Below are 18,759 nucleotides of genomic sequence, written 5' to 3'. Positions count from 1 at the left end.
AGTGAGCATAGGGATCAGTATTTATTTTTTTAGTGGACCATAGATCTCAACATAGACCCCTGGCAGAAATGTAAGTAAAGGCATGATAGGATCTGATGTACTATCCCCACAACCATGCTTCCTGCCATGCCACACATGCATAGTAGGAGGCATGACTCTAGGAACAAACATCAAATCCCATTGCGCCTTATTGCCAGCACAGGGAGAGCTCAGGATCATGATCCTGGGCTCCCCCTGTACTTGCAAGTAGCAAGCTCCATGGCTGGGAGCCCTGTCAGCTGATCTGGGCTCCCAGCCACATACCAGATATATTTTTGTAACTGAATAAATAATTAGAAAACTGGAACAACCTCTATTACAAAAAATCCCTTTACTAAATATTTTCTGTGTTGAAGGATTCCAAAGCAGTTTTCCCAAAATCTAGATACATTTATGATCTCCAGGCCTCATACTGCAAAAGAAGTATCAAATAGTTTCACTGAAGAAATGAGACCCTTGCTCATAAATCAGAATTAAACCTAGCAGTAACTATTTGCAGGACTAAAGTTTACCTCAGTTCAGAGTGATTGCAGAAGGCCCTGTATACCATTTAAATCCTAGAGTCTGGATTTATGTGAGGTTTAGGTACATCATACCACCTTTAGGGACAACACAATTTTTGGGGAGAGAAGCAAATGCTTTCTTTCTCTTATAAAAAAAAAGCTGTGATCTTTTTCTGACTAAACAACTTGGGGACTTTAGCTTTTCATTTTTGCTCAAAAGCACACAGCAAACTACAGAGAACTCAATGTATTTACTTCAGATGTAGGTTATCCATGCACAAATTTGAACCTGTGGTTTGCTTCCCAGAAATCCAGACAGGGGTTTAGTCATTTCAAATGGATGACTAAAGTTGTTAAGTCATCCTCTCTAGAGTCTTTGTAAAATATACTATACTTCATGCTCAGTCCAAGAAATCTAACAAGCAAGCCTCTTTAATTCCTGGCAGAGATGTACTCTTTCCACTCTCCCCTGAATCCAAAGAGCCAGTATTTTATTATTTTAAAATATTTCAGATAGGGGTGATGCAATAAAGGAAAAGTTTAATAGATATCTCTAGGTGTAAATTAATTCATTTATTATATAATTACCAGTCAAGCCTAGGCCAGACAACTTCATTTCATATACTTCCAATGTGTAAATGTAAATTTGTAGCTGCAACAATTTGATATAAAATATAATATTGACTTACTATTTGGCACATGACAAACGGCTCCTTGTAGACGTCTTTCACAGTTAGCACTTTCCCAGTGCCCATTAATATCAACAAAAACACAGCTGCCAAAAGACTGGGACTCCTCCTCTCTCCAGAAGGAAAAGAAAGACTTAGTTCCATCTGACCATTTAAAGTTAAGTCCACTCTGCAGAAAAAAAATAGGATTATTTCTCTGTGTGGTCCTGTTACATAAGAGATCTTTTTATTTTCGCAAGGTCTGCTACCTCTGGTTTTCCTCCTCCAAGCCAGGGTCCTAAGCCAAAGTTACCAAAAGTTCCTTGCTATGTACTCATCAGAAATCCTAACTTATCAATTGAGCCGTTACTCCAAATAAAATGACTGTTCACCACAGAAAAGTGCTAAAGCAGGGGTACTCGATCTTCTGGCTCTCTTGGCCAGATGAGTGGTGTGGGGCTGGTCCATGAGCCAGATCAGGCCCTGTGCACCAAGATCAGGCCCCTAGCTGCCTCTACCCAGCACCACATGCCAGATAGGGCCCTATGATGCTCCCCTGTGCCATCTGCCAAATTTTCAGACTCATGGGGAGCCCCATGGGCTGAATGGCCTGGCACTGAGGGCTGGATTTGGCCTGCAGGTGGAGGGTGGGGTACCCCTGTATTAAAGAATGAAGCTTAAGCCACTCGCCACAAAAAAGCTTTTTTCCTCTGAGCGTTTTTCAGCTCTCTTTTCAGTCCTGTCAGCATTTGACCTGCAGTATGATTGCAGCATCCCATCAGGCAGTGCTGATACCAAGCTCCCAGCAACTGACTTTAATGAAGCTTGTATGCTGTGTTGCAAAGAGATGGGCCTAAGCTGAATAGTGGAATTCAATTTTAGATCCAAACTTTCCCAAAGTGTAGGGATATTCATATTGGATTGTTCATATAAGCTCATCTGTGTTTACAAATTCAATCATTTCAAACAAATGCTAAGCATTTTTTTTTGTTACAGTTTATTAAGTTTTACTAGTAAATGTCAAAAACTCATGTACAGTCTCATATCCATATGCACAGAATTCATACTTACATCTGAGGTAAATAGTCCAATCCAGTGGGGATATCCTAGTCGGTTTATAACGACACTGAGGAAGGCTTGGTGATAATGATCTGTAATGCTGACCAATTCAGCTCCTTTTGCCATGCAAGATTTTAAAGCATCATACCAAGTCAAATTCTCATATATTAGTATGTATGTTTTGTTTCCATATTCTAAAGTGCCAGGTATTGGGTACATCTCAGATCCATTTATAGAACGTCTGGATTTATCTGTGTTAGGTCAAACGAAACACCATCAGATGTTTTCCTTTAGCAGACAACAGTTAAATAACTTACCACTTCTCAAAGCTGAGAAGTTTCCTGTGAAAACAATATACCCATTCAAAGCCTACTGGTATCATGGTGCCTAGAGGTTATCGCACCTTTGTAGCAAAAATTAAAAAAAAAGAAACAGTACAGCAAGAGGTACTCAGTTTTAAATTCCAATAAGGTTAGGGGCTGAAAAGATATACAAAATAGTGGGTTTATTACTTTACAGCAGGGGTACTCAAATTGTGGCCTGCAAGTCAAATGTAGCCTGCAGGACCATGGTGTCTGGCCTGTGAGGCTCCTCACAGGTTGGGAAATTTGGCTGCAGGGGAGCAGTGGCACTGCCATCTTGCCCCACTGCCAAATTCCCAAACCCCAAGCCACATGTGGTGGGTTGGAGCCAGGTTACACCCTCTCCCCCACCACAGCTGGATTGGGGCTTGACTATACCCCCTTTACTCCACAGCTGGGCCATGCTCCCTACCCCTTGTAACTGGATGAAGGTTAGGCCCCACGTGGCTGGATGCTGCTACAACCTGTCCTGGGCACTGGATCAGGACCACCAGCCAGATATGGCCCACGGACTAATCTGGCCCACTGGCCAAAATGGTTGAGCACTGCTGCTCTACAGAGAGGGAAACACTGAACTGAAGATCTTCCACTGACTCAATCTATAGAGGCTGGCAAGTATTCAAACAGGACCTCAGTGTGTTCCAAACTTCTACAACCAGTGAACCTCAATCCTTCTGTAAGTAGCTGTAATGTGCCATATACACAGTTCTATATACAGTGCCATGAGCTTAGTGGTGTTATGTAAATGTGATGTTCTGAGTGTCACATTTTAGCTGTAGGGACTTGACATTGACAGGCAGTGTAGCAAGGAAGCTTACATGGCTACTCCTAATACTGAAATTCTTCTGTAGGTGAAGACTTAAGTCTCTATGGCCCCTAGCAGCTGTCACACTTCAGATGTGATTAACAGGTTAGTCACATCTTAAATAGTAACCTGGCCACAAGTTCAGGCAACTAATGATGCCACAAAATGTGAAACCAGCCACAAAATTGTTCCACATGTGTAAAAATATTGTGGCTGTCTTCTATTGCATTTTAAAGTGAACTTGTAGCAGGGTCCCCCTGATGCTGTTGCATAGAGGGGCTTGGTTGATAACTTCCTCAGCCCTGGAACTGCAGCAGAGTCTCCAGATGGCTCTGGTGTGCTCCCAGGGTTGAGACCAACAATCAGCTCATTGCCAGTTCTGGCCTTGGGACTCCAAAGGAGTCCTGAACTAGCTCCAGTGCAGCCCCAGGGCTGAGACTGACAATAAGTTGCTTGTGCATCCCAGACATGGGACTACACTGGAACCATCTGGGGACTTCATTGAGGTCCTGGGGCTGGAACCAATCATCAGATGATTGTCAGTCCCAGCCACAGGACCACACCAGTTCACCAGGAACCTGGCTTTCAAACTGCCAGTTCAGGGGGAGCCCAGGATCATGATGACACATAGAAGTGGCATAACTGGGATTTAATCTCTGATCCCAAAACCATGCATTCTGACCATGCAAGTGTGGCATGCCAGGAGGTGTGATTGTTGGAATAGGGGAAGAGAATCATTAAACCATTAAATGAATGTGTGCCAGGGGCCTATGGCTGTTAAGTTTAATCAAAAATTATCTCTGCCCACCACTTCTCTCATGTGTACCTGAGACTGAGATTCCAAGAGCATTCATAAGTAAATACAAAAAAGGGACTAAATAACATTTTTTGGCAAGTGCCACAGATGGAGCAGAAGCAAATTAGTGAGGCTTGTTTCTTGGCAATAGTCTCATGTTCTCTATGGAGATTGTATAGACATGCCTTCTATGCTGTTGCTACATTCATTATCCATAGGAGACAGCAGTTAGGTAGTTTCATTAATGTATATGGAATTTTGATATGGTATGTCCAAAAATAGCCCCTGTCAGTCTGTGTTAGTAATTTGTCTCTCTAAACACTAGCAATAAAATGAAACAAGTGCTTTGCTAAAACATATTTACTGTATTAAGTCAAAGCCATTTATGGACTTAGAGTACAAGGACTAAAATGGGTTTTAAAATAATAATGTGTTTTTTTTTATAATTCATGGCTTATTTTCCACTTAGTCATTTCTTGATACCTTGAATATTTGGATAAAGAAATCTCTACCCCTCAGCTGACTTGAGCTTTTATATATTAATTTGCAGACCCATGCACAGTCACTTTAGAACAAAAAAAGCAGTGATAATGGATCTTAATATTGAAATGCTGACATAATCCTAGCTTCAGCAGCACAAACAGGGACATTTAAAGCATGGCTAAGGCCCCATGCTGACCTGTTCATTTCAGCCTCCCACATGAAATTTATCAGCAAATTATGGTCAGTGTCACTGTATAGAAAAGCAGAGATGTACAAGTTTGGAAGCACACGGAGGGCATCTAGGCCTCAGGCAGCAGTGCCAAGGGATTGCAGTTTCAGATTCTGGCTAGGGAAAATAGGTGGCATCCATATTTCTCTGACCGGGAAAACCTGAACAAGCTTTTGGTAGTGGGAGAAGCAGACAAGGAATGGACCCTTCAATGAGTCTCCTGGATAACAACCACTGGGAAACTCTAGGTAGTCCACATTAATATGACATCTCATCTGCAATGCAACTTATTTTCACTTGTGGGGCTTTTGGCAAAGACTTTGCAACGTGTGGGCATGTCTTCATGAGATATTTACTGCAGAGTATACTAATTAGTTCCACAGTAAACTAATTAGCTCCACATTAGCATTTGCAGGTAAGCTCCACTGTAAACTAATTAGCTCCACATTAGTATTTGCAGGTATCAAATTTAGGCATGATTAACCTAATTTTGCTAATTTAATGCACATTAAGGATTTAAAACGCTGACCTACACATGTAGATGCATGCCCATATTACGCATTAAATTAGGCTTATGAGTATTAATTCATCTTGTGTATACGTTCACTATAAGTACTATCCTGCTGCAGGGTTTTTTATGCACCACATGTGTAGACACTGACCCAGCTGGCTGGGGCATGAGGGTGCTACATTGTGTACCTTGTACTGGAGCCCTGCACTCATGCCCCAGCCAGTCCCTCTGCAGCAAGTTGAGCCGGGTGGGAGCAGCTCTGGGCTGGCAGGCTGACCCCCAAGATCCCCTAGTAACCAGGGCTCCAACCTGGCTTAATGTGCTGTGGTCCTGGGCATACATTCAAACAGTGCAGTCATGAGCAATAAACTTTGGCATAATATGTGCCAGAATTTATTGCTTCATATTAATAGCACATGAAGACGTACCCTGTGTGAACCAGTTAAAAAGGCAGTGTTGTAATCAAAGAATCAAAATATAAATATTTGGTAGGAAACCAAATCTATTGCTTTTTTTGTTTTCTGTTCCACAAGCAGGATTATTTCAGCAATGCCTATGGCTTTGCTTCATAACAAAATACCTGCTAGAAGTGTTCCGTGCTAGAAAAGCCTCATGAGTCCCTGAATGTGTGCAGTACCCATCACTTATTAATTTGGAACATATGTCTCTACTCACACTCATTCATTTATTTAGCTTACAATGAGGTTACTTTAGACAAAGCCTTGAACAAGAGGGGTATGCTAGCTGAGCCACAGAGGAGTAGGTACTAAGTACTTCACTTCAGAAACATCACATGGAAGCACAATTTCCTGTATTTTGCTTAATCTGAGACTAGTAATTTGCTGCTAGCCTGTAAAAGCAAAAAACTTGTAATGATTTAATTGCACTGTCTGTGTAATGTGTACAGCCTTTTCCACTTGCTCTAGAAGCGCAACAGGTGCAGAGCTTAGATTGAGGCCTGAGCAGTCTTTGCAGGAGCCCAATGGTGATTGCTACATGTCCCTGAAAAGATGTAAAATGAAGTATCACAATCTTATCTTTGGCCATTTACCATCTGGAATTGAGTGTAAGATTTGGATTTATAAGGCTGACCCAACATAGAGTAGCTCCTTCAATGCTACTATTAATGTCATTCACAGCATTCACCACTCTTTAAAGTGGGATGGTCTCATTACTCACCCCTTGTACAGGAGTCCTTCCTGGTCTCTTATTTGACTCAGAAGTGGTTAAAATTCCAAAGTTTCTTATCTGATAATTATGTTCATAAAAATGCTATATGGTTTTGAATCACACATGTAAAAAGGACATTTTGCATTCACGTAACATACATATAAAACTATGAGGCCTATCATCTCGAGAGGAGGAAATTATACTGTCTCTCACAAGTCAAGGATGAGCTCACTGGTACATGGCATAAGGCAGGGACATTAGGGGTCAAAGGCTACTGTTAGTTTAGTAGCAGTTATGAACAGGTTAAAATTAACTGTGACATGCACTTTGTCCCTCCCCCTTAGGCTGGGAGAGAAGGACAACCCACTATTAATTATAACTCTTTATACATCTATTGCTCACAGAAAATCAGCTTCTCTGCTTTAACACCCACACACCAATTTTGAAAGGCTGATTTTTTTGGGTAAAGGTACATGTGTATGCAAGTAAATATGATAATATCTTTCTGCTTTATGGCCAACAAGCATGATGGTAACAACATCATAAAAGCAAGAAAGAAGAATGATTATTTAGATTACCCATTCTCTCTCTTTCTCTGTCTAGATTCTCATCTCTAGAATACTTTTCTTGGTGTAAATCTTACCTAGGTTTAAAAGTCACATATGCTCAGTATCTCAGAAGATCTTAGGCCTAAATTCTGTCTAGGCTAAAATTCTGTTTAGGCTAAGATCTTAGCCTAAATTCTGTCATTTCTAATTTCATTCCGCTACTTCAAGTTAGAAGCCACACTTTGCTCTCTCCGATTCAATGGGTGTATGATCAGAAACAAGGAAGAAGAATTAATTTATACAACTGCAGGTATTTTTGGTATTGTTTTTGTGCCGATTTGCCTGATATAGTGCCAATATTTTTTAGATTTTAGACTGCTGAAGTGAAACCATATAAGAGGTAATTCACATTCTGTGATTTATACAACTCTATACAACATTGCACAACGTGAGGTTGCTAATTAAAAAGGAGAGGGCAAGAGGAGAACAAAACAGGAACAAATTCTTACCTTGAGTCTTCTGACAGATAAAACCATTAGTTTTCTCACAACTTTCTAAGTACCATTTTCCCGTGAAATAAAAATTAGGGTTATTTGATACCAAAGTACACAATTCATCTTCTTGGATATTAGATATCTTAAAATGATGGCCCTGTAAAAGATATGACTTAATTATAAAAAACTGTTCAATTATAACAACATTAAAGTAAAATCTTTACTAGAGAAGGGATGCAGAATATTAACCATGTTGACATTCATTGAAAAACAGCATGCATTAGGCACATCAATAATACTCCAATATATACCAGAATAATTAAAAATTGAAATAATACAGTACATTTGGCTACTTTAGGTGAAAAAATGTAAGACCAGGATTAACTAAAATCCTAAACAAAATATATATTCCGCTAAGCATAAAGCAATATGCAGTACAATAAATGTATTGATATTTTTGTTTCCCTGGTGTTTTTTGGGATGGGTTTTAAAAAAAACTGTCTTTGTCCCCAAATTTTGTAGACCTAAGTGGCAATACATGAGCAGTGATAAATCACATAACTGTGCTTACACAGCAGCATTTTGCCCATGTTTACTTTTGCTTGTGAAACTATTCCTACAGTTAACAATAACAAGAACAAAATGAGAAGAGGTTGAGATCCTATTATTTTGGAAATTGTGATTTCTATTTACAGATAAACAACTACTCATGTCCACAAAACCCATATCAAGACTTACATGTATTACTTCAACTGGAGACCAGTTGGAGTATGCTTCAGATTTTTCTGTCCTCATTTTCATATAATCATCACCCTGCAGACCTAGCCAAACATTAGTCTTATGTCCAAACAGATTCATTGTTATAAAAGCTGGAAAAGAAGACAGGAACAAAATATTAAACAATTTACTGAAAACCATTTGGATGAATATGAAATCTCTTTATGGAAAATCTTGATTACTAATCAGTACCATTTTATAATTATTTTTCCTATTTAAAAGTAATGGCATTAATTGCTTGTCATTTCTATGTAGTCTACGTACTCTTAATTTCAGCGTTATTTACTGAGTTATGTTCAAGCCCATTATCTAGCAAGTCTTGGAGAGATTAGCACATGATTTGGAACATTTTGGGGGTTTTTTTGATCACTAACCTGTCTCATAGAAAATGTATTTCTCTACTGTAGTTAAAAATTAAACTGTGTAACGGAGCCAAAGGTTCCTGTTACTTGAAGGGTAAAGGAGCAGGAGATAAAGCTTCAGGTGGGGAAAGCTGCCTATTATGGGCTACCAGGTACTGGGGGGAGCTGCCTCATGTAACCACTTACCACCAAACTACTGTAGCAGTGTTGTGGTAGCATCATGGACTAGAGCCTTGCATAGGAGCACAGCAAAGTCCAGAGCAGTAAGTCCCCCTGAGGCTGAGCCAGCAGGCTGAATCAGGAAACAGCTGCAGCACCTTAGGGAGGCATATGACCAGCAGGAGGCAGGGCCAGGGAGGTATGTAAATACAGGCCCTGTGCCAGGAAGGGCAATCTGGCCCTGGAGGCTGCTGAAGCAAGAACTTCAGAGTAAGGGGAATACAGGAGCTCTGCTTGTTGACACTGGGGCTGGCTTGAAGAAGGCAAATAGAATGCTGGTGCCTGGGTAAGAGGAAGCCTTGTTATGCAGGCAGGTGGCCACTGTTTATGGGGGGCGGGGGGGCGTTAGTTGTGTTTGCAAGAAGGCTTACTTCTGGGTTACAGTTTCAGCCAGTGGTTTGGGAGGAGCTGAAAGGGGAGTGAGTGGAGGCCATGGCAGGATGCCTGGGGGTTTAGCCCACACTGGAGTGCCAGTGTTCAGAGCCCTGCTAGGGGACTTGATTCAGGGCTCTGACTGGAGGAGGAAGATCCAAGTCTGGATAGAGAGAAAGAAAGGCTGAAGCCTAGCTTGGACAAGGGCCAGGAGGCCCAGTGCCCAGGGAGGCAGATCTGTGGGCAGGGGGAGTCCGGTGCACAAGAGGGATGGAGATAGGGTCCCAACAAGGGTGTAAAGGCCTGAGGTGGCCTGGTATCAGATTGGGGCCAAGTGTCCATCAAGGCCATTATTTGGTAATATCTGCAAGGCCTGGGTGTGGTGTAAGGAGCAGTTACAAACTACTTAAGGCAAAGTTGGGAGGCTAGATTTTAGACTAACAAAGCAACTCTACAAACATAATAAATTTCCAAGACTTGAATGAACAGAATATACCAAGCATGCCATAAATATAGGAGTGTGATATACTGATCAGCAGCATTATAACTAGGGGTAGGCGAGTGAGGCATCAGCCCCAAGTACCTACTAGAAGCTTACACCAAATGGGAGGCCCCCCTGGGGAATGTGCGCCAGGGTGGTGGCAGCAGCAGCAGCTGGTTGCAGAGACACTGTACTGTGCTGTAGAAGCAGTTGTATCCAGAGATGGGCAGACCCCTACTGCCACTTCTCTTGCCATCAAACTCCTTGCTGCCCATTGTTGCTGATGAGGAGAAATGGCAGCATGGGCACCTGAGTGGTAAGGGCAGCAGCAATGACAGCTGTAATGGGGGATGCAAGAGTGCACAACTTTACCACAGTGGGGTGTAAATACGCCAGCTTTGGGAAACATTGGGTCAGGGTGCAAAACGTAGTTACACCTCTGCTGATCAGTCCACACTGTAGTCAAAGAAAAGGCAACCAGTATAATGCACATCAGATGTGAAACCCTATATGTACGTATCCATGATAGTATTTTTCCATCTATCACGGTTATTTTTAATAAGACAGGTATTGGGATATTTTGTTATACTCATAATGTAAGAATTTTATAGCCAAACTTTAATTATGTATCCATCTATCTTTCACACTTTCATTTATTCATCACTTCAGCATATTGGCAAGAAGTGCTGTTGAAACATCTAATCTGCAAAAGACATCTTGCGGTGGGCAAGGAAATAATATTTTCATTTTACCGTTGTGGAAATTTGAGAAAATCCTACATTTTTATTTCTCAAAGTCACAGAGAAAATGGCAGAGGCAAGACTAGGAATATACATATTCCTTATTCCTGATTTTACTTTATGTCTTAACACAAATAAATATAATCTCACACTTTATGTTTTATAGTAGTTTCAAAACTGTACCTTGTTCCATTTCATTTTCAATAAAAGCGAGTGACCCATCAGATTTACTGCAGAATTCCTGGGCAGAATACCAACTTCTGAGCTGACTTGGATCCTTTGGAATTTGTATTAAAAAGCACTATTCCCCCAAAATAGAAAATATTTATTTTTCACATATTAGATGAGTTTGGTGATCATTAGAAGTACCATACCAACAACCCTACATATCATATTCTTCTGCTTAATAACAGAATAAGTACAAGAAACACTAGCAGGCCACTGCCTATCTAAACCAGTGGCTCTCAACCATTTTAGACTTGAGGCACCCCTTATTAGACTCAAGCCACTACCTGGAAAACGCCAGCCCTTAGCTTTCACTATTTTTTTTTATTTTAAACTACGGAAAAATGAATCAGCAATTTTTATGTTGCAAGAACTCAGAAAAACCACAATAGGGCAGAATATTTTTAATCCTATATATTCTTATTTGAAACTGTTAGTTTTATCTTGTGTCATGTTTGCACACCTAACAGTGCTTACATTGCATGGCATCCCACAGCACCCCTGGAAAGATCTCATAGCATCCTAGTTGAGAATTACTGGCCTAAACTGTAAGCAGAGGGACCAATTATTTAAAGAGGGAGAGGACAGTGGGGCATACATGCTCTTTCAGTGTCTACACATCTCTACTAAAACTATCAGCACACGTGAGAATCAGAGTAAGCTCGGTCACAAATACTGTGATGCAAGCATTCGTATAGAACCAATTCACTGAAAAGTAAACCCTCATTTACTTACAACTCTGCAACACATCACTTCTACATTCTTGGAATTAATTTGCAGTCACCACTGGGTGCATCTAACACATGCCCCTGACTGTACATTGGTATTGCACAGTCACTTAGTACTTGCTAATACTAAATAACTGTGCAGTATGAGCCGGTACTGCGCAGTCCTAGTGGCACACGGTTATTTTTAGAGGCTATATTGACATAGCAATGAGCTATGGCAACATAGCTTGTCATTAAGGCAATGTAGCACAGGCATCACGGTTTGTGCCTGCTGACACTATGACGCCATAGCGAAGAGCTACCTCACCATAGCTCATCGCTATGGTGACATAGTGTCTTATGTGGCTGTGCCCACTGATCAGGACCAGGACCAAATTTGTCCCAGAAGTCTATATAGTCTATATTTTGGAGAAATCTAGTCAGCCATTTGTCTATGCTAATGTCATAGAATGCATATGTTTAGCTAAACATAATGAAAAAATGTCCTTGCAACTCTAGAGTACAAATGCAATAAGGTTTATTATTATCTTTAATGGAATTTATTGGTAAGAATGTGGTGGTCTAACTTGTGAAAAAAAGAAAAATACAGGGCATCATCAAATACAGTCTGGTATTAAAATCACATTTCTAAAAAGGCATCTTAGTGTATGTCTTTTTTGTGCTTGAAGGTATGGAACAGGCTAAGACCCCAAATCCCATAGACAAATACATGTGAATAATTTCATGGGTATAAGTATTCCTTTTTGCTCAACAAATATAAAGCTCCCTCTAAGTTAATGGGACTATTAAACTGTGTAAAGTTTATTGATAAGCATAAGCATTTGCATGGGCAGAGCCTATCTTTGTATGCCTAAAAAACTTGTTTACAAAAGGAAAAATTATATCTTTAAATAATCAGCAATATTTTTATATAGTTCAATAACAACAAAAATATATTATTTCACCTTGGTTCCAAAGTGCAGCCAACCTTTGGGACACGTTCCTTGCTGGTTCTGATCTTTTGGAATTTCTCTTTCTATTTTCCATACAGTTTTACGCTTACAAATACAAGGAAGAGAAACAGTACAGTTTTCATACCCCCAGAGTCCTATGGAAAATAATTTTTAGAAATGTTGGTTAGACATTCATATTAGAAAAACTTCCATGTGGCACTGATTTGAGGACAGAAAATTATTTTCTCTTAGATGTCATTGTTAATATTACTATGATTTATTGGCTGCACAAAAGCCAAAATTTAAAAATTCCTGCAAAATGACAATAAAAATTTGAATTTCAGACACAACGTTCTGTTTTGATAGCTGTCTTCCAATTCCTGTTGCTTTGATTTTATATGAAATTTAAATGCACACACATTATTTTTCAGTAATACAGAAACATATTGACAAAATGGATATTTGTTTCCTTAGAAAGCAACAAGTATAACTTATAATGGGCTCTAGTGTAAGTGTTGAAAATATCCACATTTGACTTTCAGCAGTGAACAAAGAACTGATATGCATGCATGTATACGTCTGTTGCACTATATACTAAAACGAATATGTTATAGTAGATGAATGTATATGCATTAAATAAAATATTCTATATAAATCTAAATAAAAAATAAACTAATCAAAACTACATTTGCAAAACAAAACTCTGTTCTATAAACTACTGTTAAAATGGAGATGCCATTATTAATTACCCTGACTGATCTGTGATAGAACACAATTCTATCAAAATTCTTTGTGCAGCTTAAATCCGTATGTAATACAAAAACTTTAAGAAGCTGAATATGATCAGTTCCAAAATTTCAGGAAAGTTCAAGGGATGAACCAGCAGAACTCCACCAATGCTGGTGAAAACCAGCAAAAAAAGTATTTGTATTAAGTCAGACCTACAGAAGAGCTCCTAGCAGAAGCAGCTCTCTAGCACCCTCTATTGTTTTCTAGTATTATTACAGCCATCAACCTGTAACACACACTTTTACCTACATGATTCCATATTCCAGCCAGAGGCTCAACCTGGCTCTTTAATCCCATAATTCAGCCAGCATCACCCCAAGGTGACTGCTCCCAGTCTAAGTAACCTATCCCAGATGGGTTCCTTGTTTCCACTTTAATGAGATTTCCCTCCACTCCCACATTTCCAATCTCTTACCTGAAGGCCAACCAATCACCTCCATTTTGGACCTTTATCCCCTCCCGGCCAAGACCACTTCTAGATTGTACCCTATTTCCCTTCTCCCCTATGCCCTGATGGTCCCCTACACAGACCTTCACTCCATACGCCCTCCTGATAACCTGTAACATTTTCATTGCTCCAGAAGACATCTTTTACAAGGTAACAACACAAAGCTACACCGTTCACATTTCTTATCTACCTACTCATAAAATTGCTACAAAAAGCACACAGCCCTTCATTTAGAGCTGACCTGCCAAACTCAAGCATTCAAAAAATCATTAGTCAGCCCTGCCAAAATCAGGACATTAGTTAAAATCATACGATTATTAAATATAATAGATTTTAGCTTTTTTTATGCTAGTCATGAAGGCTAGAAACTTATTTGGCAGCAAAAACAGAGATTCTCATATGATTTCTGAATCTTGTGCTTTAAGAAAAACATGTATTCCAAGATTCATGGTAAAATCATACGAGTTTGCAAAATTGTAAACTTATTTTATTTACAGTAGCAAAACACAGATCCAAGTAATGAATGATGGAAATCCTGACAAGGGGGATAAACAAAACACTCCACCCACAATGCCTAAGCAAATTGGCTATAGGACCAATATTTTGCTTATGTGCTGGGTTACTACATTCTTGTGTTGATGTAAAAACAGAGTACAAAAATATGAAAACCCAGTGCTAAGTCTATCTGGATCATTTATATGGGTATGAACAACTGAGTATGAAAAATGACATACCCACAATTGCTATTCCAGATAAAAGACTTCTAGTGTGCACTAAAGATTCCTGGCATGATTGGACAATTTATAGTTTTGATATAAAAGCTGGAATTTACAGGGACTTTAAACCAATGTATACTATTTTTTCTATTACTTTTTTACACAATGGAATAATTATTTAGTGATAAACATGTATTAGGAGTGTCACTATCGAAATTCCACACATCAAAAAAAATAGCTACATAGTAGATTATTTGTATTGTTTTAGCCAAATATAAAATCTTAGTCTAAGTCTGCAAAAAAGCCATCAGAACCCCTTCAGACCCACAGAATGATTAATTTATGATTAATGGAACAAAGGGAAATGCAAAATTGACCTGTCTGCGATGACATGAAGACACATCTTCCTTCTTGTGTATGCACAGATTCGTCTCTCAATTTGTTCCAATTCTGATATGTTACTGGTAACCCATTTCTCCAGCTGCATAGCAATGTTAAATAATTAATGACATGCTCTCACCTATTTCTGTACTTATATATTCACTTATATTAATAAATGCAGCATGCAGACGGAAGCTAAGAAATGTCCCTTAATTAACTTACATGAAAACTAATCACATGTTTGTGTTATATCTGTTATGCATTTCAGCAGAAATACTATAATATGTATAAAAACAACAGTAATCGATTCTAAATACATAAGAATGCACTGATCCTTGAGATTGCACTCAGTCTTCAAAACAAATTCAATGGCTAGGGACAGAAAGTGCATATAAACTGGTATAAGTGTTCGGAAACTGGTTCAAATCTGTAACACAACAGAAGTTCAGTGCACATAAACCGTTTTAAAACAGTTTTAGCCATTTTGAAAATAAAGCTGGATGGACATAGTATCAAACCTAACTGGTTTAGGTTAAATTAGTTAACTTGAACCTGGAGGAGATTTGGCACAGAAGTTCAACTATCTCACAGTCCCCCAGCATCCCAGGATGCTTTGCACCTCTCTCGCGAGCCTCCCCCCACTTGCAGGGTGGGCAGGCTAGCCCTGGCCTAAGCTGTCTGTTTCAGCCAAGCAGGGAGCTGTGCTCTAGAGTCCCCTTTAACTTCTGGCTTAGGCAACTGCATGCATGTGGCTGCATTTCCAGAGTCAAAAGTGAATGTCTGTTTACTTGCTTATCAGTTGGTACGCAGTTTAGATTAACCTGCAGAGACTGAATCAATTCAGCCTCCGGCTTTTTGACTGTCTGTACTTTGGCAATATAACAAATGGAAGGGCAACTTTCAAACAAGACCTATTAACAGGAGTACAGAGCAGTATATTACAAGTACACATCAGTATATTCTTACCGAAATCTATCACTAGGAGCTTCTGAGCCTAGTCCAATCCACCAATGAGCATCATCACTACTTGACAGCTGTAGGAATATTTTTACCGATGTTTAGTAACATGTTTGCTTTTCTGCTAAATAATTAACAGAACACACACACCCCTTAGTGCCACTACAACCAGTGGCAGAGCTACTTGATTTCAGTTGGAGCAACATCAGGACCCAAATCCTACTTTCCTTAATTTATATGACTAGACCACTGACTTTAGACAGGTTTATTCCTGTAAAGAAAATAGGATTTGAACCTAAGCCAACATTTGACTCTACAATTTATTGCACAAAAGATGAATTGTCACTTGTATGAATTCAGAGCTTGTTTGTAAAACAATATTCTGGACTAAAAGTAGTTGTACAGGTGTCAAAACCTAAACTAAACCACCATACCACACTCAGATGAAAACATTCCTTTTTTACATTGAAATAGTCACAAACATTCATTAATATTTAATTCCTTTAGTTATCCCAGTTTTTGTTCTGGTGAAAAATGTCAGATTGCCAGTCCTAAGTAGTGTCATGCTCTGTCTAATGTACAGAACAGAAAAAATGTGGACAGTGACCATATCATGCCAATATGCCTCCCCACTTGGACTGTGAATGGGAACTACTACCTCTGTGGTGACATGCTTGCTGAGAAATAGTGAACAAAGGAAACTGTTGGGTTTTAAATGTACATGATACTGAAACAGCAGTCCCTATGGGAAATAGCCACTTTCCCATAAACATTTGAGTCATTATCATTACCATTAAGAAAGTTGACTATAATACCTATCAGTCAAATTCTTTCCTCAGTTATTGCTTTCACAGGGATTGCACCAACGCAAATGAGAACAGATTTTGGTCAATTTAAAAAAAAACTCCTGAGTCACTCCTGCTATACTCAAGATTTTTAGCAGTGTGGTCTGTCTTGCCATTGGTTTGTTAATATTGCAAAATCATTAATGGTAATGTTCAGCCCATGCAGTGTAGTGTCAAGGCTATATTGGGATATGTGGACTTTTGATACTTTGTCACACCTAGAAATACCATAACATAACATTTTTCAGGACTGACTATGATCTCAGAGAAAGGATCATCTTTATTTTATTATTTTTTTTCACAATAATTTTAATGATTGTCAGCTATGCTCCTGCTCCTTCTACCAATCGTAGAGTATCCAATGACAAGTCCAATGTTTCATATATTGCCCCCATAACTCAAGGACACTTGGCTAAATTGGAGAAAATTAGAAAAAAACAGCTATAGAATTAGTTGGAGTTTCAGTGTAAACAAGATTCTGGTGGCTAGATTGGGTTTTAAAACTAAGATTTGACTAAACCAGTCAGAAGGATAATCTGCTGGAACTTTTTTTAAAAACAAGCTGCATTTTATCAATTTTGGGATTTTAGGAAAATTCCCCCAGTATAAGTAATGTCTGCAGGGTAAATTCTTCCAGTCAAGATAAATGCCTTCTCTGGGGTGCTAAGTTATCTTGACCCTCAAAGAAGTAAATATGAACTCAGTATGCCATAGTATCATGCCTATATTCTGACATATTTTCACTGAGGAAAACTGAGTTACTTTGTATTTGTGTAACAGAGCACAACTCAACCCTGTTTATTTTGTAAATGCAAGATACTCTCTTTTCCTAGATTATCAACAACGTTGATAGTTGGTATCTCGTCTTAAGCATTAATATTTATTTTAAAATGCACCGACCTATAGACAGATTTTAAAGAATGATTTTAGCCAAAAAAGCAGAATACTTAATTACTGCTTAAGATCATTTTGGTCCAGTGCCACTGGTTCTTTAAAACTACTGCTGCATAATGCAGTGTTACTCTGAGAAGATCAGCAGAATCAGTAATGTAATGATCATGCTTTTAAAATTTTGTTTTCCTCTTTATTACTAAAGATATCTGAATGAAAACAGGTCTTTTGTTTCTCAGGAATTCATCTGTTTCTGCAACTATTTCCTTTTAAAGTCAAAATAATGCATTACATCATAGTGGTTGCTGTAGAAATTCTGACTTCACATGTAAGTGAGAATTCTGAGAATTTAAAGCAAAACCCCTGTTTTCATATAAAAATTTTAGTAACAAAGCACTCTGTAAAAGGGAGCCAGAAGGCTCCTGTTACTTTAAAAGGAAAGTAGAGCAGGCTAAGCTCAGGGAGCACTAGGAGCTGGGAAACAAGCTAGTTGCTAATAAAATGGCTGCCAGAAAACAAACTAGACTGTGAGGCACAGGTAGAGGCTAACCATGAGAAGGTAACTCAGCTTGGGGATGGAGGCAGAGTAGTAAAATGTGCCAAGGGCAGTCAGTGAAGCAGCCCAGAAACAGGTTGCAGGCAGATGAGCTAAGTCCTACCAGGAGGAACAGGCATATTCAGTGACGGGAAACTCCTGTGAGTGCTCGCAGTCACATGACCAGATGGGGCCAGGCTTAGGAGACTCTTAAAGCCAGTGCCTGAGTCCAGACAGGCAGTCTGACCCTGCTAGCTACAAAGAGAAGAGCTCCTACTCTGGAAAGCTGCAGTGGGAGGCTGTGCTAACTCCTGAAATGCCCTGACAATGCTAGTAAGACACTGAATGCTTGCTGCAAGGGGGACAGGACCCAAGGCAAGCTTCCTAGCTTGTTAGACAGCCAGTTGGCTTGGAGTTTATTAGAGCCAGAGTGCTTATACATTTTGCTTGAGTTTTAACCAGTGGCTTTGGTTTGGGACTAGTAGGGGTGACAGAAGGTCCCAGGTGCCAGGGAGGCACATGGGCTGTAGCTTGCCAGAGCAGAGTGCAAGCTGCAGTGTAGCCCAAGAAGGTGAGACTCGGGGCTGGGGGTCCACCACTAGAGACAGCTAAATAGACAGAGACAGAGCCAAGAGCCCAGTGCCTGTGAGAGAACCCACAGCCCAAGAGGGGCAGAGACAGGCCTAGAGAGCCC

At 39.6% G+C, this 18,759-nt stretch overlaps 1 protein-coding gene across 1 annotated transcript in view; it reads right to left on the bottom strand.

Moving 5' to 3' along the window:
• The window catches only part of PLA2R1 (phospholipase A2 receptor 1), an 88,955-nt gene that overhangs the window by 12,141 nt on the left and 58,055 nt on the right, over positions 1-18,759 (bottom strand). The window contains exons 18-25 of the mRNA XM_014599540.3: positions 15,804-15,871; positions 14,834-14,937; positions 12,516-12,658; positions 10,802-10,919; positions 8,406-8,536; positions 7,683-7,824; positions 2,282-2,520; positions 1,232-1,400 (exon numbers count right to left, since the gene is read on the bottom strand). Coding sequence (XP_014455026.2) covers positions 1,232-1,400; positions 2,282-2,520; positions 7,683-7,824; positions 8,406-8,536; positions 10,802-10,919; positions 12,516-12,658; positions 14,834-14,937; positions 15,804-15,871 — 1,114 coding nt within the window. The remainder of the gene's footprint in view (positions 1-1,231; positions 1,401-2,281; positions 2,521-7,682; positions 7,825-8,405; positions 8,537-10,801; positions 10,920-12,515; positions 12,659-14,833; positions 14,938-15,803; positions 15,872-18,759) is intronic.

The sequence above is a fragment of the Alligator mississippiensis genome, chromosome 4 (assembly GCF_030867095.1).
Source record: "Alligator mississippiensis isolate rAllMis1 chromosome 4, rAllMis1, whole genome shotgun sequence".
Classification (NCBI taxonomy): Eukaryota; Metazoa; Chordata; order Crocodylia; family Alligatoridae; genus Alligator; species Alligator mississippiensis.
This window is presented reverse-complemented; position numbering and strand designations above follow the sequence as displayed.